Below are 27,427 nucleotides of genomic sequence, written 5' to 3' on the forward strand. Positions count from 1 at the left end.
GATCAAATGTGTTAGAAAGATCCTAACACTCTTTTGTTGGAAAGAGGAAAATAAAAAATAAAAACCAAAAGAGAAAAAAAATCAACAAATAAATGATAATTTGGTAACTCCATATATATTTATAGGAACAAATTATAATTCACCAGGGAGTTTCGATTTAATTAATTTGAATATAAATGATAATTTTAAAAATACTTAGGAAGCATGACAATCTAAGTATTTTATGTTAATCTAATATCTCATTAAATATGTTCAAATGCTCTACCAAGTCTTCATCTTCCTCTATCCTCAACCTATATAACTTTCATCTTAGATATAACTTATTAATCAAACTTTTAGTTAGATAAAAACTTTCTAATTTATCCCAAATAACTATGATGAGCTCATCATTAATATCATTATTGATAACATTATCAATGATACAAAAATAAATAGTATTTGCACACTTTGTCTTTAAGTTCTTCTAAATTTTCGTCACTCATATTTTTTAGTTAGTTTGTTTATCCCTTTCATATTTTGATTAGGTATTGTTGAATAAGAAGATCCTTCGTCCTCCTCTATCATAAGATAAAACTATTTCTTTTATCAAATTTTTTAATAGTAAAGTCAACGAAAATGATCGACGATATCTTTGTTGAATCTATAATTACTAGATCTTTTGAGCTCTAATACTAATGATCGGGGAGGGAGATGAAAAAATTAAAATTAAAAAAATCTAAAAAAGGTCAATAAATAATTTACATAATAAAAAGCCTATATGAGATTTACGTGGTTGAGAACTACCGTCTATGTTTATGAAAAAAACTAAAATTTTCAATATATAAGATCAATTACAAGGTTCGAAAATTATCCCTACACAAGTATTACTCTCATTATACATCTTCTCTCGTAAACTCAAAGAACACTTCTTTCGAACCTCTTTAGATCTATTAAAAAAAAACTCCCACTATAATCTTCACTCAGGATGTTATGTTGCCTCTATCTACTAAAAGGAACTCTTGTTTTAGCAGCTAGCTGCCTTTGTCTCACTCTTATTATAATCTTGACTCTCAATACATATAATTATAAGAAAAAAGATTAATTTAATTAAGATTCTCTCAATTAATTTAAATATAATTAAGATTTTATAAAAATAATTATCAACCCTATCACTAATATATCAAGGGGAAAAAGAAAAAAACTTTGAATTCACTAGAAAAAAGGACTTTTATTTCCTAAAAAAGATAAGATCCTAACACACATTATCTTGAATGAACACAATCATGCACGCATCAACTACACAAATGAGCAGACAAACTCATACTGCAATTTTAATTAACGTACACGGGGTTCGTTCTACCTGCTGTATTCAGCCATACCGTCGGCTACGTTTCCATTCCCTTCGCCATTAGCCGGTCGGTGAGGGGTCAGCCGACGCTTGTGGTTGCCCACACAAAAACAAAGGAATCCATCCATCCATCAACAGATGAAGACTGCTCTGTTTGGTCCAGCACAGCACATCCTTCAGCTGCATCCCATTCCCAAGTCATGTGCGTTTTCCATATGCTTTCTCATCACCCCATCGACCATGTGATGAACCATTGAAAACAGCATCGTATGTTGAAACAAGTGCCATGGAAATCATGCATTAATTCATGTATAATGAATAACTTGATAGAAAACCGACAAAAGTTCGGCACATGGTATATGAGCTTCTTCCGGCCATTCGACAGCGTTATATTGCGGCTTCTTCTTCCTCAGCTTCTCGATGAAGGAGGAGGTGCCATCCGCGGTACAGCCTCCCAAGTCATTGTAGAGACTATACCTGCGACAGGGCGAGGATGGGATACAACCCAAAGCTGGTGAAGAGACTTAGACAGCAGCAGTCGCGGGGTTTGGGCGTCGGCCTCATCGTGGGATGCCTTCTGTTGTCGATGACCTACGTTACGGTGTTTAGGACTGACATCGACCTCCTCTCCATCCGTGAGTTCCTGTTCTAATTGACCTTCCGCGGTTGAACCGTGTCGTCCGCGTAGCTCTCTCTGCCTCTGACGAACACTCAATTTGCTTTGCAGTGAATTCGTCGCCGCCGTCGTCACCTATCATTGCAGCTCCCACGGATCCACCTGCGGTTGCAAACATGACGTGGTTTCGTCAGCTAGGTACGTAAGACCGAGGCAGTCTCCCTTCTTGAGTTGGTAACCAGGATCTGACATGCATCTTGTTCACTCCATTGTTGTCCAGACGACGAAGATGGCAATCCGCCACAGAATGGCCAATCGGCTGCTGCTCCGTCTGTGAAACAACAACATCTTCCCAGCACCACCGAGAGAGCAGGTGTGAACCATGACTTGTTGGGCTGATTTGGTCGGTAAGATTTTAAGTTGGATGTGTTATGGCGAACACAAGTCATTGATGTTAGTCTTTTGAAGATGTGGTAGCTCGGAGGCGGAGCAAGCCCCTGTGCGATCTCTCCGAGTACAGAACCGACGTGTGCGACATGGAAGGCGACATCAGGATAGTCGGGAAGGGTTCAGCCACCGTCATGCTCGTTCCGCCCAACGGCAGTAGCGGAACGAGTGAATCGTGGGAGGTCACGCCTTACGCTCGCAAGGGGGATCGCACGGTCACCCGCAACGTCCGCAAAGTGAAGGTGAAGTCGCTGCAGGAGCACGAAGAAGCTCCTGTATGCAGCCTCCATCACACCGTCCCCGGCGTCCTCTTCGCCAGCGCCGGCTACTGCGGCAACATCTTCCACGACGTCGCGGACGTGCTGCTTCCCCTCTTCATCACCTCTCGCGGATTCGACGGCAACGTGCAGTTCCTCGTCGCCAACAACCAGTCCTGGTGGTTCTACAAGTACCACCACATCCTTCAGAAGCTCTCCTCGCACGAGCTCATCAACTACGATCACGACGACAGAGTACACTGCTTCAAACACGTCATCGTCGGTCTGCGCGCTGACAGGGACTTGATGGTCGACGCCTCCAGATCGGCGCAAGGTTTGTCCATGCTGAACTTCGTGAAGTTCCTGAGAAGCGCGTACTCGCTGGAGCGGGATCGGCCGTGGACGGCGGGCGGGCCGCCCGGAAGGCAGCCGCGGCTGTTGTTCATCGCGAGGGGCAGGTCGAGGAGGTTCGTGAACTTGGACGAGATCGTGCGGCTGGCGGAGCAGGTCGGTTTCGAGGTGGTGATGGCGGAGCCAAGCTTCATGGACGTGGGCAGGTTCGCCGGCACCGTGAACTCGTGCGACGTGATGGTGGGCGTGCACGGGGCGGGGCTGACCAACATGGTGTTCCTCCCCACCAACGCCGTGCTGATCCAAGTGGTGCCGCTGGCGAAGCTGGATTGGATAGCGGCGAATTACTACGCGGAGCCTGCCAAGGGGATGAAGCTGCGGTACTTGCAGTACGAGATAAGCGAGGAGGAAAGCACGCTGATCGAGCTGTATCCCAGAGACCACAAGGTGTTCAAGGATCCGGACTCGATTCACAAGCAAGGGTGGAAGAAGATGGGGGAGGTGTACCTGCGGAAGCAGAACGTGAAGCTTAATGTGAACCGATTCCGACCGGTCCTGGAGAAGGCGCTGCAGCTTCTCAAAGAGAAAGCAGAGCACACGAGAGAGTAAGCCAGAGATTTTACAGTCGATATTATCCGGTAGATATGTTCTTTTTCTTCTTTTGTATACTCATCGATTCCATTCCATTGTCCAAATAATGTGGTTCAAAGTGTCGATTGTGAAATCGCAGAATCTTGATTTGTGTTCATTAAATTAATAGGACTAAAAATTCATTATATATGATAAGATTTGAAAGGGTTAGTCAGTTTTTAACTTGATAGGATCTGAATTGATATCCAAATTTGTTTATTAATTAATTTGATTTAGATTCATCAATCTCTAAAAGAAATATGTAAATAAAGAAAATAGGTTTCGTCGAAATTTGATAAACCAAAGTGAAAAAGAAAATAAGTTAATGGACCCCCACACGAACGAACGAACGAACGAACGAAAAAGGAGGAGAAGAGAAATAGTTTTTTAAGGAAGAAGAGGACTTCGGTGACATAAATTGGGCTAAGATTTGAAAGAGTTGGATAACCATACGCATTAAGTTCAGTCAATAATGTTCGACAGAATGGTCAATTTTCATTTCTATGCATTAAAGATTTCCTATGAAATGAGAGAGGATTCAGCTCTGCATCCCCCTCCCTCCGGTGACGTCCCTTTTTCATTTCATTGTTCGAGAACTTTGACTTTTGTTTCCTGCATCGATGAGTGTCTCGAATCATGGACAAGAGGTATTTGTCTACCTGTCATATGACCATTTAATAGCTAACAATGACATTACGAGACGTAAATAAAAGTCCTTGAATTATTATTAGCAATAGCGAGCTCCTATTTCTCTCGACACAACGCATCTACGACGACTAGTTTACTCGCTTGAATCGGTGCACTCAAAGCAAGGAGTGAATGACTTGTACGTGAGTGACTTCCCCAACCCATTTTCCAAACGGTCCTAAACGAGTGCTTTTCCTTTTTTGCCTGTGACAATTTACAACAGCACGGTTGGAATGTAGTGTGTCGGACTCTGTTTTTGCACTGTAGATCGGGGAAGGCTATTGGCATGTCAAGTTCCGCGAGTCACCTCAACCCCCAACTCCTCCTGGCGGCTTCACGTCGTCTTGTGCAGCCATTTCTTACTTGGTCATTTGTTGGATTCGTCGATGGAAAAGTCTCCATCTGTGGGCTTCCCCCCCACCCTTCCGCAAGCACAATATTATTCCGTCCTACCAAACAAATCATTCAACCATGCCACCGAGTTTAGAGAGAGAGAGAGAGAAGAGCAGAACAAACAAGATGTACTTCTTGGGTTCTTTTGGAACCAAAGCACTAAATCCAGAGATAAATTAGAAATTTTGACGTAAAATTTGTGTGATTTGATACTTATTACTAGAGAAAAACTACTTCATGACATCAAATCACAAGTTTTCCAATTAATCCAAACTAACACAAATTTTCTTAAACATCACCCTCTGTTTATCCACCGAAAAGAAATACTTTCAAACATTTTTCTCTCATAAAGTTTTGTTTAATTATATTCTTCAATGCTTTTCGATCCCAATAATATTTTATCAATCATTAATCCGTGCCATGGATGATCGAATCAAATGCCGAGCTTAGATGATAGAGAGAGAGAGAGAGAGAGAGAGAGAGAGAGGAGAATAAACAACCTGAGGTTCTTTTGGCCATTTGCAAGATGCTGATTCAGACGTACACATAGAAAAATGGCCAAAAACAATACGATGGACAACCGACAGCCGTCCGGTGTCTTCCTCACGTTAAATGGATCACTTTATACACCTCGATTTCCACTACTCGTGCTTTGGGTTTCCTCCTGGAAGAAGATGCCATGGTAGGAAGCTGAGCGCCCACCTACAGGATGAAGATGGCGAAGAAGTTCCGGCCGCCGGTGGAGCCTCGCAGCTTCGGATCCGGATTGATCGTCGGATGCTTTCTGGTGTCGATGACATATGTTCTCATGTCCAAGAAAGACATAGGCAAGGACCAGCTCTCCGTCTACCGGAGTTCCCCTCTTGTCCTTGATGCTTCTGCCTTGTTCCGATTCATGACTCTGGTTGGATTGTTGCAGTAAGTTGCCTGCCATCATCGCGTTCGTTGTTGTTGTCGTCCTCGCCGTCGTGGAGCGATGCAACTCCTTCGAGTTCGATAGTAAGCAATAGAAAGATTCAATTGTCAGGTAGGACCGCAGTTCTTGCTAGCTTTCTGTTCTTCCTGCTTTTCTCCTTCTCCTTCTTCCTTTGAAATCAGAGCAACAAGTACTAAAGCGTTGCATTTGACTCTGATTTGCGACGTGGATTTCGGATCATGTATTTGTTTTTGTCTTGATGAAGGACACGAGAAGGCAGCAGAAGAGAGTAATCTCGAAAGAAGTGAAGCTATCGACATGCCTGACGATTCGTCCCCCGCAGCATCAGCGTCTGATGTTTTATCTGAAGAAGGAAGTTCTCCCAGCACTGATGACAAATCAGGTAGGTAATCAGAACTATGTTAATGCATGCACCCACCACAAGGCATGCAGGAGGAACAGGGCATCAGGTCCCCTGTTCTTCTACAAAGTATTAGTGATTAGATGATCACTAATATGAGCTTGACGTGATCATCATATATGGATTCTCAATTTCCATCGCATGCTAATTTCTGAGATTCTAATGGAAGCCATCGTCTTGTAGATGGTGCAGCTGGGAGGAAGCCAATGTGTGATGTTTCCGGCTACAGATTAGACACCTGCGATCTCGCAGGGGACGTCAGAGTCATCGGGAAGAATTCATCCTCTGTAGTGCTTGTCGTTACCCCTGATACGAGCAGCACAGACAGGAACGAGTCATGGCAGATCAAACCTTATCCTCGCAAGTACGACTCCTCGGCCATGGCTAAAGTCCGTCCGCTGAGCCTGAAATCACTGAACGGTGATCCAGAAGCCCCTCGATGCAGCATCAACCACACAGTCCCCGGCATCCTGTTCTCCACCGGCGGCCACTGCGGAAACTGCTTCCACGACTTCGCCGACGTGCTGATCCCCCTCTTCCAGACCGCCATCCCCTTCCGAGGCCGAGTCCAGTTCATCATCACCAATCACCAGCGTTGGTGGATGAACAAGTATCGACCCTACCTGACGAAGCTCTCCTCGTATGACGCCATCGACTTCGACAACGACGACAGAGTGCACTGCTTCGACCATGTCATCGTCGGCCTGAGAGCCGAAAGAGACCTGATGATCCATCCCCCGAACGGCGGCAACTACTCCATCATGGACTTCGTGAAGCTCACTAGGAGCGCGTACTCGCTGGAGCGGGACCGGCCGTGGACGCCCGACCAGCAGCCGGGCAACAAGCCGAGGTTGCTGTTCATAGCGAGGGGCGGGACGAGGAAGTTCATGAACCTGGACGAGATCGTGCCCATGGCGGAGCAGGTGGGCTTCGAGGTGGTGGTGTCGGAGCCGGACTTCTACGACGTGGCCAGGTTCGCGCACATCGTGAACTCCTGCGACGTGATGGTGGGCGTGCACGGCGCCGGGCTGACCAACTTTCTCTTCCTCCCCACCGACGCCATCGTCATCCAGGTGGTGCCGTTGGGGAAACTGGATTGGATCGCCACCAACTTCTACGCAGAGCCCGCCATGGGGATGGGGCTGCGGTACTTGGAGTACAACATCACGGTGGAGGAGAGCACGCTGACGGAACTGTATCCGAGAGACCACCCGGTGTTCGCGAACCCCGAATCCATCCACAAGCAGGGGTGGTTTAAGCTGGGGAACGTGTTCCTTAAGCAGCAGAATGTAAAGCTTGATGTGAGCAGATTTAGGTCCGTCCTGGTGAAGGCTCTCGAGTTGCTGGGCGAGAAGAGGGACTGAGTGTTTTTTGCCCGTGTGTACATTGATCCAATTCGATTACGGCTTGATATTGTGCTGTAACCAATATTGTTTTCTCCAGAAGAAGTGAATAAATAGCTGCGTTCTTGTCTTGATTAGATCATAAAAGCCTGATGAGAGGAAGAATATGAGATAACTGTGTAAATCTTGATGGATCTGATCATGGTTTCGATTTTTATTTCTTGGAATCAATACAATGTTTAGCAAATCTTGCTGGTTCACTCCACTCCACTCCACTCCACTATTGTGATCGATGGTTAAGTCTTAATATAATTTATAAAGATCTGAAGGTATATTATTAGAATTGATTTCAGTTTAAATATTTTGAATCAATGAAATTTATAAATTAATTATCTCATTATATTAGATCATGATCATTGATATAAAGAAGAGCCAACCTAATATTAGCTCTAGCTCATGAATAGGGCTCGAGAGAATACTCCATTACGACATGAAATCACTAGTAAGTTACATCTCACCCGTATCACACCAAGATTCGAGTCGGAAGAGACACAAGACCTACTTCATAGGCTCACTCTTCTCTCACCAGACGTCCCCAAACTACAGGAGAAATGAAACTCTTTTATCTCTATTCCACGACACAACTCTTTGTCTCCTCCGAGCTCATGTAACTTGCTCTACTGCTACATGAAAACCTCTAATGCTACTCGAGTATCAGAGAGGCCGCTTTCTTGTCGGACGTACGCACAGGGCCTATGGTTGAACCGCTGAAATCACGTCATAGATCTAGTTGGCTTCAGCATCACCATGTGAACGAAATGGTCTATTTCTGGCGAGATAGCTCCAATTTGATGTTATTCCCATTGAAAATCGAAAGGACATAAATTACTCTCGAAGACGGTGGTAGCAGCAGAGGTATCCGATGCCGGCGATGTGCTTCCCAGCCCGACTATGTTGTCGAGTGTTTTGTCTTCGAGGGATGTGGCTTGAAGAAAGTGGTGGACAACGTGACAGCGCCGCTGATTGAGCTTGCGCGACTTCTAGCCGTGCACGCAATGCTGCCCTCCTTCTACTGCTTGACCAAATCGGACAGATTGCTCAAGACTCCTTTAACTTTGCGTAATTTGATTCATCGATTAATCATGCGACAACATCCTCTTTAGAAATATACGTTAATGATCTGATATATCATTTCAGTAGCAAATTTCAACGGAAAACAGTAGGCCATTTCTGATCGCACATCGATAAGAATTAAAAGAGTCGAGTGATTAAGATTTACAATAATAATTAACAAAGAGAGGTGAGAGGTGAGACAAAATCTGTCGAGAGAGAATAGATTGACGGTGAATGATTTGGTCAAAAGCTACGTTTCAACCAAAATAACAAGAAAATTCAAAGTCGCCCGAGCATTCATTAATTTGCTGCCCCATCGTGAAAGTGAATGAAGTTATACGCGTCTACAGTGCCTTGTTGGAACTTGCTTCTTCTCCTCCAAAACCGGTCCATCTCCCTCGTTCAAAGACCACAACAGTTCATCGATCAATGAGCCATCATCGATCGCAAGTTGCAGTTGTTTTAGCTAGCTGTAGGTGTCGTCGATTAGGTGGAGGGAGTCGTTCTCTGATGGCTATGACTTTGGTAGTCGTTCGCGCCATGCAAACATCTTGGTATGGTCCAACTTGGGTTGCCAGATTGATAGAAAGCATGGAAATCATGTTGGGGGTGAAAACTCGATACGAGACGAGAGTGCGAGCTACCAGCAGTACATTAACCTAATAATTTCCTGTACTCGGATTCACGTGGCGTGGTCGGCGTAGGTATCGAATTCTCCCACTGTTTTTAATTAGGGGTTTCGTCATCGTCTGAATCATGGTACCCTAGGCTCGATCAGTATGAATGATTGATTGACCATTGAGAGAGAGAGAGGCGTGAACGAGTAGTTTTCCTACTTGGAGACGCATCGGCCAACCCATGTCCCATAGGAATAAAAGCTGACAAGGGCATGGTGGAACTTTGTGCCAAGGATGAGATGAGGTGAGGGACCAATTATCTCTATCAACCCATTTCTGCAGGAGAGGAGACCTGCTACTGATGCATGCAGTAGTAGCAGCGGTGGTAGTCTCGGAAGGGAGAGGTGACTAGCCGACAATCTCATGCTGCTCGACGAAGGGTGTATAGTTAATTAGATGGGGGAAGGTGACACATGGAATATCTTACGGTGGAATCCTTTACCTTATAAAATGTTGACTGATCGATCGATCGATTTGTAGCTGTGGAAGGATTAAAGAAAAAGGTTCTGTACCTTTCTTGGTCACAAGATCAGATAATAAAAGAGGGGGACGTGTGACCGTCGCACAGAAGAATAATCTCGTGACCTAACCATGTCGATTTGGAACTACGTTGGAAATTGGTTCAGCGTTGGTTTCGTGATCAATGCATACAAGACTTTATGGGAAGGCAGCTTCATTTCATCTGCATCGGTTCATTAATCTATCTAATAATGCAGAATTAGCCACCGAAATTATTTGTAGGTCATGTCCTCGTTGCTATTGAAGGAAAGCAAAGGTCTTTAACTGTCATCTTAAGACGAATCATGCATTGCATGTTAGCGTGAGCAACACCTGATCGCATGATTCCTACATTATATATTTATTACTTTCACATCATGAATTGTATAACGCCATTTGCAAAATGCTAAACTTATAATGTAATTATCATAGTAAAATCACTCATTTGAGAAAGTTGTGTTATTTTCTAGTTGAAATCGAAGAGAAAAAGGCATCAATTAATCGGTAAACTCAACATGTATAAGTTGAGCTGAATTGCCCCGTCACGGGTAGATGTCACTCGAATAGTGACTCTGGAGGAGACATGTCAAACTTGGATTTCTGCTATGTCAATATTATAATGATTATATCATATAAATTTTGTCTCCTAGAGACAAAAAGATAAGAGAAGACCATGAGATAGGAAACCAAGTTGCATATTCCTCTCATCCCTCTTTTCCTGAAAGCATGATTGCGGCAGACGAGGGAAAGAGATAAAGAGGACCAACGCCGGTGTGATGCCTAATCTTAGCCGAATGTTGGCAAAGTCGCATGAAACGTGACCAGCCTTCGGCACTTTGACGGATGAGATGATGAGGAAATGTTGAAGAGGATCACATGCAGAACACGGTTTGGTAAGCCTAATCATTGCTCTGCTTCTGATCTTGACATATACTGACCACGGTGGTGGGCTCTTTAATGGCGTCGGCCTCTGATCTGTGACCAACACCGGTGAATCCGCGTATTGATATGTTTTTGTTTTTGTTGTTTTTTTGGAGTCTTGAAGCATACGGTTTTATACATGTTTTATTTATATCAAGATTCTAATAGGTACAAATATAGAGGAAAAAAAAATACTTTAGTTCTATATATAAAAAATAAAAAAAGATTTATATGAGAGAGTATATGAGGAGTTTTGGTCTTTAGTATGTTTTAACCCAACAGAAAGTTTATTTCTTGTAGTTGATCATTTTCATATAGTGAAATTTTTTATTATTTGACTTTATAAATATTTTATTTACAAGAAATTTTATATTTTTAGTCTCAAAGCATATAAAAAATTCTTAAAATTAAAGCTTAGTTTTATAAATATTTATTTTTTCTCAAAATTTAAGGTCCTAAAAGGAACAAGTATAGAGAAACTTTTTTATTTTTGAGTTTAGAATTTTCTTTAGTATATTTGAAGCAGTTGAGAGCAAAAATTTCATATGATTTATGAGAGAGAATATAAGAAGTTATAGAGTGTCACTTAATCTATCTTTGATCTAACTTATAAGTTAATGTGAATATTTGAATCATTATAGAACATATTCACTTTATACGTCGAGCCGATGAGATATTGAATTTTTTTTCTTTATCCATAAACAAACTAGCTAGTCAATTTGTTTACTCAATTTTATATATATCAAGAGATTATCTTGACACTCCTTTCAAATATTTTAACTAAATTATAAAGGTTGCTTAAAGTCAATACACAAAAAAGGAATATATTATACTATCATAATCCTTATATCTTTTCAAATAAATTGTTTACGTCTTTAAATTTTAGATTATTTCATTCTGGGGATTATATTTGACTTATAGCACATGGTGTGATGAGGATAACTTTTATACATTATAATCATATTTTATTTTTAATAATTTTTTTATCTTTTTGAGACAAAAGAAAATATATAAGGAGTTTTAGACTTAAGTATGATTTAACTCATGATAAAATTTAGTTTTTTTTATTGTTATAATAAAGATGATCTATCGAACACAACAACATCTTATATGAGTGACATATATGAATTTAGGATATCTTATTAGAGCTCAACCGCCTAACCATATATGAGAGCCCTCAGTTGATACTTTGTCTAGTAGGTAAAGCCAACAAGTCACCTCACACTAATCAAGAATAGTTCCAACTAACCTAACAAACAAGCACAATCACCTAGGATTATTAAGGGTGATTACGACTGACCCCTACTAACAGATTATATAATGTTTTTATCAAGCATCCACTATAAAAGGAGAGTTGTGTAGGTACACTTGACTTAACATAATAATACTTAGTTTATTCAACTAATCTGACTTGTCAAACTTGAGCACTAACTTGGGCACCATAGGAGCATTGTTAAGATTGCTGCTCAACCTAGTTTTGCAATAACTCGATGACCAATATAATGAATTTCCCAAAAATCAACTAGAAAAAGAACTAGGTTGGACTTGAGTTGGCCTCCAGTTTGGGCAATCCAAAGTCATCTTTAATAGATTCGCATGGAGGATCAACTATTATATCTCAAGGAAATCTTAAAGGATCATTTTGGCGAACCCTAAAGACCTAAATCCCTCGAACTTTCATACCTCAACTCCGATCGCTTCGAATGTTCTCGGTTCGGATCCCCCAATTTCGTTAGTCCTAAATCAAGGTTTGATGAGTGTCAACTAGACAAAACCCACTTCATAATCCTAACCTATTTCATTAACATTTTTAAGAATCGATTTTCATCCAATTGCCTCTTATGGTAACTTTCTTCATACCTACAAAAACTTTTCATACTCTACGTCGATAAATGTAGGCTCTTATAAGGATAGTCTAAACTGTCACTCTATATTTTCCTTAAATTATATAAGTAGCTTAATAAACTTAACCATATTTGTCCCTCATGGTCCTATTCTTGATCTGCCACTTGCACCCATTCCTAGCCAAGTAGCCAAGTCATTCCCAGCTCAAACCTAGGCACCTCTGTAGTAGATCCAAATTAAGTCTCATTGTTAGTATTATAATTCATGAATGAATCTATTAGCAAATTGAACAAACTTCCAACTAAAGTTAGAGACCACTTATATAGGATGGACTAATAATTGGTAAACATTCACAATGAAATAAAATAGGAAAAGTGATAAAAAATGGATCCTTCTTTATAATCTATTTTCACAAAAGATATAAGAACCTATTCTACAAAACTTTACATTCTCTATGCTCGACATCTACTAAGGGAAAACTAACCTATTAGAGCACATAACAACATTTACTTCTCAAATGACCTTATATGTTAGATTTTCCCACTCATCTTAAAAGGAGTGGCCTATGAATAGTTTGCTAAGCTACATTCAGAATCAATTTCATTATTCGAATAATTAACTAAGGAGTTTGAGCTTAGTTTTATCGACTCTTGAAGAAACTTATCACTTTTCTCTTAATTATACGCTAGGAAAAAAAATGAATTTTTAAAAAGTTACATAATGAGGTTTAACGATGACATATGGTAAGTCTTCAACCCGACACCTTCCATCCTCATCAATGCATTTATTGGTAGTCTCCAACTCTTAAGATTTTTCTATAAAATCATCACTCAGCCTGTTATGACTTTTCTAAAATTATTACAAAAAACTAATTGTCATATTATTGTTAAGTCGGTTATCACCAGCAAAAAGACAGGTAAAAACAAGAAAGCAATAAAAGAAGAAAAGATAATATGCCCAAGCTTCTTGAAAACGTTGAAGAATGACAAACTAAAAGGAGATCGCCCCCTTCTCAATGCGGAGTTCACATTGTTCAATACTTCTCACATCAAGATGTTCATGTAGATCTAGGAGAAGAGACTACTAAGGGTGTCTCGACCTCTAAGAGCCCCACTCATATAGAGAAATATAAGTAAATACTATCACTTCCATTAGGGCCATAGACATGACACCAAAAGTTGCTATGCCCTAAAGGAGTAAATCAAATATTTGATTTGAAAAAGATACCTTAATAAGTTCCTCCATTGGATATAAGAATCTTCACTAAAACCTCAAGTCTAGTTGAGTGATAGGTGGACATGATAATTAGCCGACCAATAGTTGAGAGTATTAGTTCTTTCGCTCATAAGTCCTATCCCAATTGAAGGCGAGCCGACCACTAGTCTAAAGTAATTCGACGTTGCCTTTGGCTTTGAGGTCTCTCCGATAAGTCCTATCCTTATTGATCTAAATCACCACCACTTATTTCTTTAGTGACTCCCTCAAGTTCATCGTTGCCACCTCCTTCACTGTTACCGCTACTTCTTCTAACTCGTTGACTCAAGTACAGAGTTTATTAGCCTCATTTACTATCGTTGTAGCTCCCTTTAACTCATCAACCTAGGCTTGTAGTCAAGTTATTCTCTCCTTCTGCCAAGACTTCTCAATAATCACATTGACTCACTCCTTCAAAACTTTAACCTCTTGAAGAAGATGGCTGACGATCGTTAAGGAGTCTCGGACTTAGTCCAAAATGGTAGTTATGTTGATTCTATAATTTATTATAAGAAAATAAAAACCCTATATCTTAGAAGACTCAAAGATACAACAAAATTAAAAAAAAAAAAAGAAAGAAAGAGAAAGGGAGGAGGTGTTGGGGGGTTAAGAGAAAGATAATAGAGGCTCACAATGACCAAATGTTTATGGGCGTCAAACAAGATATCCTAGGTGGATCTTAAGTATAAGTCCTTGGGCAAAGAAGGGTTCATTAAATATCGATTGTAAGTAGTGGCCTCATTTAGAACCTCTCATGGCTGGTTGGAACCGGCGAGGTTCCAACTTGAGAAGCTAATCTCTCAATTGCTTCTCGACCATCTCATCATTGATTTATAATAATAGGATCTTCACCAAATAGGCAGAATCTTCACCATTAACAAAGGTAGCCAATTACGCGGGGTAGCTGATAGTCCCACCCTCGAAGTGTTGGGGAATAAGTGGTTGTGACTATTACTATTGTGGCACCTTGGAGCCATGGGACTCACTTCATTAATCTTTTGGCCTCTCCCTCAAACAAGGGAAATTGGATCCCCTTGGGGGACCTATCGGTAAGGGTGCTTCTACCTGACATGGGGTCTAGATGACCCCCTTCCTTCCTTTGGTAGCTAGTTGACAATGCTCCCTATTGGCCTTTTCTTTTTATAGACCCAAGTTGACCTAGGTTGGGAGATAGTACTTTTTGTGCACTCTTCTCAACCTCTTCAATGGTTGTACTTAAGAATATTCCCTTAAAGATCATATATGCACAAGAAAGATCAAGCAATTTACATAAGTTCTTAAGTAATAACAATTTCAATTCTTTACTTGGAGGAGCTGAGCTTAGGCCTACATTAACGAGCCATTGCTCGCTCACTCGAATAGGGTTATAGATAGTCTTTTAAATTATCCTATTTTCGTCCTGTGTAATCTCAAGGTGATATTATAAAACTTTCGATTAGACTAATTCAAATTGATTAGTCAATCATATCTTAAAAGAATAAAAAAAATACCTTATCTTTCAACTTTTACAAGAGGTCAGAGCACCCTTAACCCGACAACCGGGTCGAGTGGAGAGGAAATATATTGACTCTCTAAGGTATAGACTATAGCTAACAAACAAATTGGTCAAGGATAGGGAGATATGTATCCTTATACACTCCCCGACAAACATCATAAGAAAACACCAAGAATTTAGCATCATCTAGGTAGTAAGAACTTTCAATAGTTGAAAGTCTCAATAAAAAATGGATGAAGGGGAAAATAAAGACCCACCTTCAATGCATCCATGTTAAGTACAAAACATATGACATGACACATAAGGTCAGTTATCTAATCGAGTAGGTACTAGCTTAAACTTGATTAGAATGTGATAGACCTTCTAGAGAATCTCTAGGTTGAAGACCTCCATAGTTGAGTCTAAGTCGAAGGACTCTGCACCAAGTGGTGATGCCACACTACCAGATCGATTTGTCTTCATCAAAGTGGTCGACTCGACTCTTTCCAAGACTAAAGCTTCCCCTGCCGACACCTAGGGTGGTGATGAGGATGATATCCTGTTTGAGTCTAGGGTGTCGGAGGAGGAAGCTAAGGAAAATATTGTAAACCTTTAAGTTGGATTGTTAGGATGCCTATAGAGTTTGTTTGCAAACACTATGATTGCAAGCACATATGAGAAATACCTGAAGTAACTGATGGGCATTTATAGGAGAGAAAGATAATGTTCTACCTGCTCAACTGTCCTTTCAACTCCCAAATGCAATAAGTAAAGTGGGACATGGGATGCCATCAGCAAGGCATGGGATGCATGGCACCATCCAAGGGTCATAGTGGTTAGATAGATCATTATTATGATCATGATTGAATTTCATCATTATTTATGTAATGGCCATGCGTCAACGGGTCATTTGACTATGACCCCTCTTTGCTTCAAGTCGGTATGGTGCATGTAGTTGTATCCAGATATGCTCAGATTCTCCCACTCACTGGTGACATGGTATGCCGAGCACGTGTATCAGTTGGACCCTCGCGCCATCGTATGATGGCAGTGCTGGTGACACACACCAACACCATCACACTCAACCTTACAGCCCTTTGTGTGTTATTACGTCAATTGCTTGACCCTATCAGGCCACCTTGCTTGGCTATGGCCCTTTGTGCGCCTAGTTATATGACTCTATTACACCATCGCACCTTGCCTCGTGGTCCTTTGTGCACCGCTACACCCAACCACATGACCTAATTGTGCTACCACACTTGGCTCCATAGTCCTTTGTGTGCCTTCGCGCTTAGTTATACAACTCATAGTGCGCCACTTAGCAAAGCTTCTCAGGCCACTGCTCTTGTTTTTCTTGAACCATCACGCTATTGCTCATTAAATTTAACACTAGCTTCGATCCTCATGCAGAGCTTCAGTAATCGTTGAAGCTATGTTGTCCTTATAGAGGGCCCTTCCACTATGTCCCAACGCACTATCAAGACAAATCGCATCCTTCTGCCTCATCGCTACTCTTGATATATTGAATTGATAAAGAATATATCGAGAGAACTAGGTTAGAACAACTGAGTCAGGAAGATCAAGTCGAGCTAACCAAGTCATTTAGGTTGAGTTGGGCATGTTGACTCGTGCTGAGTTTATGGAGAATTTGGGTAAAGTACTCCAACGTTCCATACTTGCATTAACAAAGGGTCATAAAAAAATAGTACTTCTAGACTTGACTTCGTGATGCTCGTTGATCTAGGAAGTTGAGAGCATATGTTATAGTAAAAGTGACATGTTTGATATAACAATGTGTCCAATACGGCTGACACATATATATTCAAGATACTTGTTAGAGCTCAACCGCCTAGCCACGTGTGAGAGCCCTTGATCGACACTTATCTAACAGGTAAAGCCAGCAAGTGGCCTCACACCCATCAAAATAATCCCAATTGATCTGTTTAACAAGCAAGTACAATCGCCCAAGATCGTTAAAAGTGGTTATGATCGATCTTTACCACTAAATTCTGTAACGTCTATATCAAATATTTATTATAAAAAGAGATTTACATATGTACACTCGATATAATATAATAATACTCAATTGTCTAACTAGTCGTATTCACTAGACTTGAATGTAACTTAAATGTTAGAAGGACGTTATCAATATTACCTTCTCATTTAGTTTTGCCAAAATCGGATGACCAGTGCGGAGAATTTTCCAAAGCCCAACTCATAAAAGAATCAAGTTGGAGTTGGACGGTCTCCAGCTTGCTTAATCCAAAATCATCTATAACACTGATATACCAAAAAATTTAATTATTTGACGTAGATGATTAATGCCGAATCATCTGAAATCTTGCATCCACTTTGCTTATTGATCTCCGTGGACATATATGCCATCTTGGGAGTATCGTTCGAGCTGACAGTACCGCAGGGTGGGACTCCAGGGTTTCATGCATGAGTGTTAGATCTGTGCAGAATTGCTGTCGTGTAGAGCAACAATAATTGGCTACTTAGCTTGGTCCTGGCGTTTCAGCTATGTCTCATTATCGTATTGCAATAGTTGCCTTTTAGTCCGAACTCTGTTCTAACTACAGAGTGAAAACTTCACGCCAATATCAATTGTTCTTTGATTAGTCTTTGGTAGAATCTGGAGGACATTAGGGGGTTCAGCAGCAGACATAACAGCCTTCATTTCTTCGAAGAAGGACCAAGGAAGGGATGAAGCCTATGTACTCAAATATTTTCTTCCAATCTACAATTTCTAGTCTTTTGGTTCGATCTGCTAAATGCACATTTGAATTCGGTGAAGAAACCATGAGATTGTCTCCCCTGATCTAATAAGCACAAGAGAGAAGAAAAAATATTTTGTTTCGATAGAATTGAGAAAAGCCAAAAGGGGATGGTAGATAGAGACCACCAAAAGCTCCCTTAATTGGACATCCGGACTCAGATTTTATCTAACCAGTCGTTGATATCAAGTATAGCCTCACCTCCTTTTAAGAAAAGGAGAATGAACAAGAAAATAAAATTAATTATACTCGCAATGAGACAGAGGTATATGGCAAACAGATGCCTCTCACAACCTAAACATGACATTTCATCAAAACTGAAATCATTTCTTTCAGCTTTAAACATCACTATGCTCCAATTTATTAAACATGACAATATCAGCTATCTATTTATCTACCTAACTATTCATTCTTCTTACAAGAAATAATCGAGTGTAATCCTGAAAGAAAAAAGAAGAAAGCAGTCACTGAGTCGTCGTCTTGCGGCCGTGCGGAAGGAACTTGAGAGCTTCCAGCAGTGTGATCCTGAGCCTGCCCAAATGTGGCTTCACATCTTGGTTCTCCAAGTATACTCTGCTGAGTTCGCTCCAACCCTTCTTGTGGATCGATTGAGGATCTGTGAACACAGGGTGGTCCTTCTGGTACTGATCGCTGAGCGTGCTCTCGTCCGCCTGGATGCGGTAGTCCATGTACTTGATCTGCATGTCCGGCGATGGCTTTTCGAAGGTGTCCCTCGCCAGCCACTCCAGGTTGCCCATGGGAACCACCTGGATGAACACGGCACCCGCAGGGAGGAAGACGATGTTGGTAAGCCCGGCGCCGTAGACTCCGATCATCACGTCGGCGGAGTTCACCAGCCTCGCGAACTTCCCCAGGTCGGTGGTCACATCGGGGTCGGCGATCCTCACGTCGAAGCCCAGGCTCATGGCCATGTCCGACATCCCCCTCTCGTTCAAGAACACCCTTGAGCTCCTGCGAGATATGATCAGCAGCCGCGGTTTCCTCCTCACGTCCCACCGGTCACCCGACGGCTCCGCCCTCGTCCTCTCTAGTCCGTACGCTCTCCTCAGCATCTCCTTGAAGTCCGTCATGGAGTACCCGCTGGGAGCCTTGGCGGGGTCGACCCCGAGCTCCTTGTGGAAGTCGAGTCCTGCGACCACTCGGGGGAAGCACCGCACCGCATCTCGGTCGTTGTCGGCGTCGATGATCTCGTACTTGGACAGCTGCTTGAGAAGCAAGCTGAACTTGCTCAGCCACCAGGGCTTCGCGTCGGCAATGACGAACTGTACCTCGCCGTGGAACCGTGTGGAGGTGATGAACAGAGGGACTATCACGTCGGTGAAGTCGTGGAAGAGGTTTCCGGTGTAGCCGCCGACGGAGAAGACCACGGCGGGGACGGTGTAGTTCTCGGTGCAACTCGGCGGTGCTTCCTGCTCCGTGAACGGCCTGATCGTCCATTCCTTGACGTGAGCAAGAGCGGGCTGGTCGTGCTTCCGGGCGTAAGGTTTCATCTTCCATTCCTGACTAGTGAGGAAAGGGTCTACGAAGATGGTCTGGGCGCTTGCTCTCACCCTTACGTCGCCTTCCGCCTCGCAAACATCAGATCTCCGGCTTGTTTCGATGCATACCGGCTTCTTGACCTCCATAGCAGCTTTGTCTCTGCTCACTGCTTCCAACACTAGCCTGTTGTCTTCTCCATCTTCACGCCCTGCAAACAGAGCAGATTCTTCACAATGCCACATACGTTATGCATTTTGATTCAACTTCTCATTCCATCTCTTCTTCATCCTCCTCCCTTTTTTCCTTTTGCAGTCTTCATTCTACTTTTAAGCTATCGAGTTTGTCCGACGACTTCCATCCCAAAACAGTGCTCCTAAAATTACCTTTAAGAGCAAGATCGCCACTCTTAGCAGCCAGCATCCTGATAGCTCCCATGGTTATTTCCAGTTCCGAAGACTCCCGCGACTTGCCTGCAACAAGAACAGCAGCGTTGTTCTCCGAACAACAGAAGAGCTGTCGCAGTCGAGGAAGACGACATCCAAAAGGAGAAGTGAAGCGAAGGACAGACCATATGGAGCTGAGCAATAACGGGCCTTGATGAGCGAGAGGATGCACACAGAGAGAAGCATGGATGCGATGATGAAGCCATTTCCTGTCCTCCTAGGCTCAGGCCTGGGAAAAGACCTGTGAGGCTTCATTTCTTCTTCCCTTCTCCTCCTTGCCAGTTCCCTCTTTCTCGTCCGCCCTCTTTTCTGTTCTTATAGTAAGGCGAGGAAGGATTCAATTCCTGCGGAATTGCTTACATGGGGAGCCCATTCCAAATCAATCGATCAGCGGAGGCTCGTCTACGGTATTGCAATACTCACCGACACAGCAGAGTGTCGTGGGGTTTGTTTTCTCCATTGACTTGACATGAAATCGACATATGATTGCTCGGCTCTCTTTTTTCTCATTGGGAATTCTAACGTCGATGACCATGATTGGCCACCTAAAATGAAAGATTGATATGGTATGGGGCTGGATAGTACTTTTGGTTTCCTGTGGCCAGGTAGCACCAATCAATCATGCATGCACATGGCGGCTTCCAGATTTCTAGTCCAAGACACAGCTTAACAGGGGTAGCCATTGGCAATGGTTTAGAGCTCGACAAGTCAAAGTTTGACACTTGTGAGCCCAGAATGCCAACTACGAAACTCGTCGGTGCAGACACGGCGGCGTATTATTGACACCATATCATTCATACACAAAGGCTATCTGCCAACTACTACGCAGTTGTTAATTAATTTACTTCCTATATTATATACATATATCTAACAGAAGATATCAAAAGCATGTATTGGTGTATGCACCGCCCTGAGGAGGACTTTTAGCAGGGACCCTCCACAACTCTAATTCTTCCCATTCATCATGTGTTCATAGCAATCATCATCTGGAATGAAGTACTTGTATTGACGACACAACGTTAAATGGTAAGTCGAAAGTTTCTGTGTTCGTCTGGATGATACCGAGAAACTTGGCTTACCTTTTCTAGACTCAGATTTAGAAAAGAGCCAAAGCACTGTTTAGGGTATGATTTGCAACCATCGGCATGTATAGCAACTATTTTCTCTTCTTCACCGACCTCTGATAGTTAATGTTCAGAATTTGAAATGTTTAAAATTATAATATTAAAATCTCAATACATATTGCCCATCATAATGATTACCTTAGGATATGATGCATTGATATTTCAATATTTATAGAATTCTAATTGATTGGGCGCAGTTTGGTAGCACGCCCCCAAGGTAATCGACCACAACCACATCAGCATCAATGAAAAGTTTTGAAATCGATGTGGCAGACCACATCGATTCAATACCGTCCTGCAAAGAGTGGAATGGCACTGCTCGGATATGACGGCGACATCGCTCGGGTATGATACCGCCCCACAAATGTTGGGACGGCACCGCTCGAGTATGATGCCATCTTGCAAAGAGTGGAATGGTACCGCTCGGGTGTGACGACGACACCGCTCGGGTACGATACCGCCCCGCAAAAGTTGGTACGACACCACTCGGGTATGATGCCATCCTGCAAAGAGTAGAATGGTGCCGCTCGGGTGTGACAATGGCACCGCTCGGGTATGATGTCGTCCCCACAAAGAATGGAATGGCACCACTCGAGTATGCCTCTGCCCCGCAAAGGCAGGGACAGCTCTGCTCTGGTGCAATGCCACGTAGGATAACTGGTGTCAGCATAAAGGGTATGAGTTTGCCGCTTAAGAGGGCGATGGCCATTAAGAGGCAAGGACAGCCAACCCCCATAGGCAGGTATAAAATCCCATCGCCTGGCCAACACAAGGTGGTTGGTCCACTCAGGCATCATACTCTCACTCATTCAATGGAAAGCTAACTTAAATATAAGAGGGGTCGAGTAGGGAAATCCCCCTCCCGACCTTGACCTATGTGCAGGAGCCCAACGGCAAAGAAGGAAGCCACTGGCCAAGAAGGGACAAAGTTCGAACCCGACTCAACCCGACACTTGCCCACATCGCCCGAGAATCCGTGTGGGCAACCTTGTACATCCGGGACTAGATCGAGCCATGCTGATATCTCGGCCACGGCGTAAAGGTTCACCAACATTTTGGCGCTAGAATGAGGGCCCCGATGTCGCAAGACCAGCCCCAACCAAGTAACCTGGGCAAGCACTTGGGCAACGAGCACCTCCTGACCCACTCAATTCTTGGGTTCGAAGAACAACTCCCCCTCCCCCGGGGCACGAGGCGAACGACTCCACGGCAATCTCGGGCCACTATTGGCGGCTGTTCACTGATTCTAGGTTGTCGCTTCCTAGGATCACTACCGCTCAACCTTCCATCTTCGCCGAGGCGTTCCTTAGCCCGACACACCAAGTCCAAGTTTTGTTGGGGATGATGCAAACCATCATTCCCCTCGTTCCTCACCTTACCCAACTCCCGACGCTCTCACAAATGCCGCAATGGGAGTCATTGCCCCTTGCTCCCACGCAACCTCCACCCTCTCCTACACCACCCTTGGCCCCTCAACGGTCCCTGACAATGAACATTGCCTCGTCGCACGAGGAATGGTCGAATTTGAGGCCGACGCCTGTGCACAGCACGCCGAACCCTCGACGCCCCTGCTCTAGGAGCCTTGAGCCCGACACGCTATCGTCTGACTCAACTGACTCTCTTCGGGCTTAGTTACACTTGGTCAATCAGTGCCTAGATGACGTTCAATAAGAGTTTCATAAGTCTAAAGAAGAGCTCGGTGAGGCCTCTTCAGGAGGATCGCCCTTCACACCGAAGATTCAGGACAAGCCTATCCCTCCTAGCTTTCGCCTCCCTGTGCTCGAAGCCTATGACAACGGCTTTGACCCGACGGAGCATGTCACCCATCGCCTTTCGGGCCCAGATGGCCCTATATGGCACCTTGGATGCCTTCAGGTGTAGGGCGTTCCCCACCTCGCTTCGAGGCTCGGCTCAGATGTGGTACAGTCGACTTAGACCGGCCTCGATCGCCTCCTTCGACCAGTTGGCCAAAGAGTTCAAGCTCAACTTCTTGGCCAACGTATGACCAAAGCCGTCTGTGGCCCTACTCTTCGGTCTCAACCATAAGGATGACGAGCCACTTTCTCATTTTGTGACTAATTTTGCTACTAAAATCCGAGGGCTTCTCGATGCTCATCCCTCTTTGATAATGTAGGCATTCTTGATTGGACTTCAGCCTTCCAGATTCTTCTGTTCGTTGGTCGAGCGACCGTCGATGACTATCCCTAAGATGCTTCAATATACAAACCAATACATAGCTGCCAAGGCACTGATGGCAGAAAAGCACGAGGAGCATAAAAGGCCACGAGTGGAACCGCCCCAAGGGCAAGCCTTGGTCCCGCTAAGGAGAAAGATCGATAGGCCCGACACTCCGCTCCCAAGGCCCCCTCTCTCGCCTTTAAATTCCTTCAAGACAAAGATATTCCTATAAATCAGGAAGAAGGGACTCTTGAAGGCACCTAACCCAATGAAGGCCCCACACGAGCTTAGAGATCGCTCAAAGTACCGTTGGTTTCATCACGACTACGAACATGACACTAAGGAGTGTCGTGACTTGAAGAACCATATCGAGGAGCTCATCCGTCGGGGACACCTGGGTCACAATGTTAGAAGGCCAAGGGAATTATTGCCACACCCCTCGAGTCCGGTTAAGAAGCAGATTGATGTGATTAGTGAAGGCCTGACATCGGGTGGGGATAGCATGGTAGGACGAAAGGCTTACACCTGAGCAGTTATGGAAAAGCATCTAAGGCAACCACAAGTGCCGGAAATCACCATCCCGGTGGGGGAAACTGAGTACCTCGAGAATGATGATGTGTTGTTGATCTCGGCCAGAATCGCCAATGCTCAGGTTAAAAGGATCATGATGGACATCGGAAGCTCCGCTGACGTCCTTTACTTCGATGCCTTTCAGAAGCTTGGCCTGACTAAGGAAGATCTTACGACGATGCTATCGATGCTTACCAGGTTTACAGGTGATTCCATTTTATCCCTCGGCACCACCATCCTACCAGTCACCTTGGGGGAAGAGCCGAAGACCAAGATAGTCATGATGACCTTCATGGTGGTGGAGCTCCCCTTGGCATACAACGCCATTCTGGGTCAACCAACCCTCAACAAGCTCAGGGCTATCATCTCCACATACCACCGGGCGATGAAATTCCCAACCCGAGCTAGGATCAGGGAAGCAAGGAGCGACCCTTGAGAATCCCAACAATGTTACCAAGCAATTGTTACATTGCCCAAGAAGCCAAAGCACGAACGCTCCATCGTCGACCCTCAGGATGTCACCAAGCTGTTATAACGTCCAGAACCGACCGAGTACACTTAAGAAGTCCTGCTACACTACGACCGACCAGACAGAGTCATCAAGGTTGGGTCAGAGCTCTCGGAGGAGCAAGAGCAACTCATCAACCTACTAATTGAAAATGCCGATGTCTTTGCTTGGTCACCGGCGGACATGCCCGAGATTGACCGGGTGGTCGTGCAACACCACTTAAATATCAGTCCCCAAGCGTGACCGGTAAAGCAACGACCGTGGAAGCTAGAGCTCGACTGACAAAGGGTAGTGGATGATAAGGTAGAGCAACTTTTGGTAGTAGGATTCATCAACGAAGTAAAATACTCGCGATAGCTGTCGAATGTAATTTTCATTAAAAATCCTAATGAAAGTTAGAGAATGTGTGTTGACTACACCGATCTTAATCAAGCATGCCCAAAGGACTGCTATCCAATCCCAATGATCGACCAGTTGGTCGACATGACTTCAGGGCACGAGCTCCTCTCATTCCTGGATGCATTCTCAAGGTACAACCAAATCAAGATGGCACCAGAGGATCAGGAACACACTGCTTTCATCACAAACCGAGGTGTCTACTTTTATAAGGTCATGCCATTCAGGCTAAAGAATGCCAAGGCAACCTACCAGAGAATGATGAACAAGATGTTCACCCACCAAATTGAGAGGAACATGGAGGTGTACGTTGATGACATAATCATAATAAGCAAGTTTGCCCGAACACATCTAGTAGATCTCGTCGAAACATTCAGGATGTTGCGAAAGTTCGGCATGTGTCTCAACCCTGCCAAATGTGCCTTCGGAATCAGCTCAAGGAAATTCCTCAGCTTTATCATCCATAGGAGGGGAATAGATGCAAACCTAAAGAAGGTTCAAGTCATCATCAACATGCAACCTCCCTGCTCGGTGAAGGAGACATAGTGCTTGACCGGGAGGCTCGTTGCCTTGGCTTGGTTCCTCTCCCATTCCAGGGACAAATGTCTCCCCTTCTTTCGGATCCTGAAGAATCCAAAGGACTTTAGATGGACCTCTGAATGTAAAGAGGCCTTTGAGCAACTTAAGGAGCACCTGGCCTAGCTACCCTGACATTGCGGTCTCCTCGGGTGAGCCGCTCAGTCTCCACCTCGCGGCCTCTGAGCACACAGTCAGTTCTGTATTGACTCGGGAAGATTCTGGAGTGCAACAACTGGTCTACTATGTGAACCACATCCTCGGCGGTGCTAAGATGCGATACCAACCAGTGGAGAAGCTAGCTTTGGCGCTCATCCAGATGGGTCGGAAGCTACGTCCCTATTTCCAAGCCTATTTGATAAGAGTAGTGACCGACTAACTACTACGATAAATCTTGTCCAAGTTTGACATATATGGATGAATGCTCAAATGGTCGGTCAAGTTAGGAGAATTTGATATACAATATGTCCCAAGGATGGCCATCAAAGCTCAGGTTGTCGCCGACTTCGTCTTAGAATTAACTCTCTCAAAGGTGACACCTATAGACTTACCGAGCAATGATGGGGCCTACATGTGGATGGTTCAACAAACACCAAAAGGGGTGGGGCCAACCTTGTTCTAGAAGGTCTCAATGGCCAATCATTCAAACATGTGCTTTGCTTTGAATTCAAAGCCACCAACACTGAGGCCGAGTACGAAGCACTCCTATCTGGACTTGAGTTGGTCCTCGAACTCCATGTTAAAACATCAAGGTTTTCACAAATTCTCAATTGGTAGTCAGTCATATCAACAGAGATTATGAGACTCGGGATGCTACCATGTCAAAATACTTGTCTGAGGCAAAGAAACTCACTAGCTGCTTCCAACACTTCGCTATAACAAGGGTGCCATGGGCGCATAACGCGCAAGCATATGCCTTGGCAAAACTCACTTCGAGTGCAAGCACCGAACTGCCCCTGGAAGTCGAGCAGCTTCCTTGCCGGACCATCGCGATTGGAGAGGTGGCCACGACCGGTACAACCCCGACTTGGGTGGAAGAGATCCTCTGCTACAAAAGGGATGATACATTGCCAATCGACAAAGCAGCCTCTCGACGGCTCCGACGCATACAGGCGTGGTATTGTGAGGTGAACAGACGACTCTATCGAAGGTCATTCACCCAGCTGCTCCTGTGTTGCCTGGATCCCGTGTAGGCCCAAATGGTTTTAGCTAAGGTCCATGAGGGGATATGCGGGGAGCACATTGGCCATCGGACCATAGCCTTCAAAGTCCTCCGACAAAGTTATTACTGGTTGACCATACATCGAGATGCCATAGTGTATGTACAATGATGCCAGCAATGTTAGAATCATTCCCGAACACATCATCAACTTGTGGTTCCGCTAACCCCCTTGGACAATGCATGGCCCTTCGCATAATGGGGGATGGACCTCCTCGGCTCATTCCCACTGACCTTGGAACAACGAAAATTTCTTATCGTCGAAGTGGATTACTTCACCAAATGGGTGGAGGTTGAGTCGCTGGCATCCATTACCAAGAAGCAAGTCATAGGATTTGTATGGAAGAACATCATTACCTGTTTCGGCATCCCCAAAGCCATCATCACCAACAATGGCACATAGTTCAACAACGAAAAGTTCAAAAGATTTTGCTCGGGCTATGGGATACAATTGAAGTTTAGCTCGGTGGCCCACCCTCAAACTAACGACCTAGTCGAAGTAACCAACTGGGCGATATTGGAAGGCCTGAAGAGAAGAGTCACGGGAGCTCACGACACCTGGGTTGATGAACTCCCGAGCATACTATGGGCCTCCCGAACAACACCGAAGACTGCCACGGGGGAATCACCCATCAGCTTAGAGTTCGGTAGTGAGGCGGTGCTTCCACCCAAGGTACTATTTTCGACACCTCAGGTTGAAAACTTCGATGATGTCACATCGAGAAACAGACTCCGAGCTGGTTTAGATCTCGTTGAGGAACGAAGAGCCGACGCGTACCTCCGAACCCTCTCTTATAGAAGAGACATTGCAAGACTCTACAATTGAAGGGTGCGCCCTCGACCAATCAAGCTCAATGATTTAGTCCTACGGAAGGTCGAGGTCAGCGACCTGACTCACTCCTGAGGCAAGCTAGCCCAGAGCTGGGAAGGTCCTTACTAGGTAACGATGATAGTCTGGGATGGTAC

The 27,427-nt window shown here is 44.1% G+C and overlaps 3 protein-coding genes across 4 annotated transcripts; 2 read left to right on the plus strand and 1 right to left on the minus strand.

Annotated features, from left to right (window-relative positions):
• The first annotated feature begins 1,689 nt into the window (after nt 1-1,689).
• On the plus strand, nt 1,690-3,787 carry LOC135597271 (alpha-1,3-arabinosyltransferase XAT3-like). Of its 2 annotated transcripts, none has more exons than XM_065089994.1 (4): nt 1,690-1,962; nt 2,055-2,141; nt 2,224-2,316; nt 2,412-3,787. In XM_065089994.1, the coding sequence occupies exons 1-4, from the start codon at nt 1,821-1,823 to the stop codon at nt 3,605-3,607; spliced, it is 1,518 nt and encodes a 505-aa protein (XP_064946066.1). In that variant the 5' UTR covers nt 1,690-1,820; the 3' UTR covers nt 3,608-3,787. The 2 variants fall into 2 exon arrangements, with proteins under 2 accessions (XP_064946066.1, XP_064946067.1); XM_065089995.1 differs by having other exon boundaries at nt 2,421-3,787.
• A 1,540-nt stretch (nt 3,788-5,327) lies between these two features.
• On the plus strand, nt 5,328-7,525 carry LOC103971470 (alpha-1,3-arabinosyltransferase XAT3). Its single transcript, XM_065089996.1, has 4 exons — nt 5,328-5,535; nt 5,628-5,735; nt 5,890-6,027; nt 6,229-7,525. Exons 1-4 carry the CDS (start codon nt 5,418-5,420, stop codon nt 7,407-7,409), a joined length of 1,545 nt encoding a protein of 514 aa, XP_064946068.1. The 5' UTR covers nt 5,328-5,417; the 3' UTR covers nt 7,410-7,525.
• A 10,644-nt stretch (nt 7,526-18,169) lies between these two features.
• Nucleotides 18,170-20,315, minus strand: LOC135597272 (alpha-1,3-arabinosyltransferase XAT3-like). The gene is made up of 3 exons (XM_065089997.1): nt 20,016-20,315; nt 19,831-19,917; nt 18,170-19,655 (listed from the first exon to the last, which is right to left on the minus strand). The coding sequence occupies exons 1-3, from the start codon at nt 20,143-20,145 to the stop codon at nt 18,412-18,414; spliced, it is 1,461 nt and encodes a 486-aa protein (XP_064946069.1). The 5' UTR covers nt 20,146-20,315; the 3' UTR covers nt 18,170-18,411.
• Between the last annotated feature and the right edge of the window lie 7,112 nt (nt 20,316-27,427).

Source organism: Musa acuminata, chromosome BXJ1-11 (assembly GCF_036884655.1).
Source record: "Musa acuminata AAA Group cultivar baxijiao chromosome BXJ1-11, Cavendish_Baxijiao_AAA, whole genome shotgun sequence".
NCBI lineage: Eukaryota > Viridiplantae > Streptophyta > Magnoliopsida > Zingiberales > Musaceae > Musa > Musa acuminata.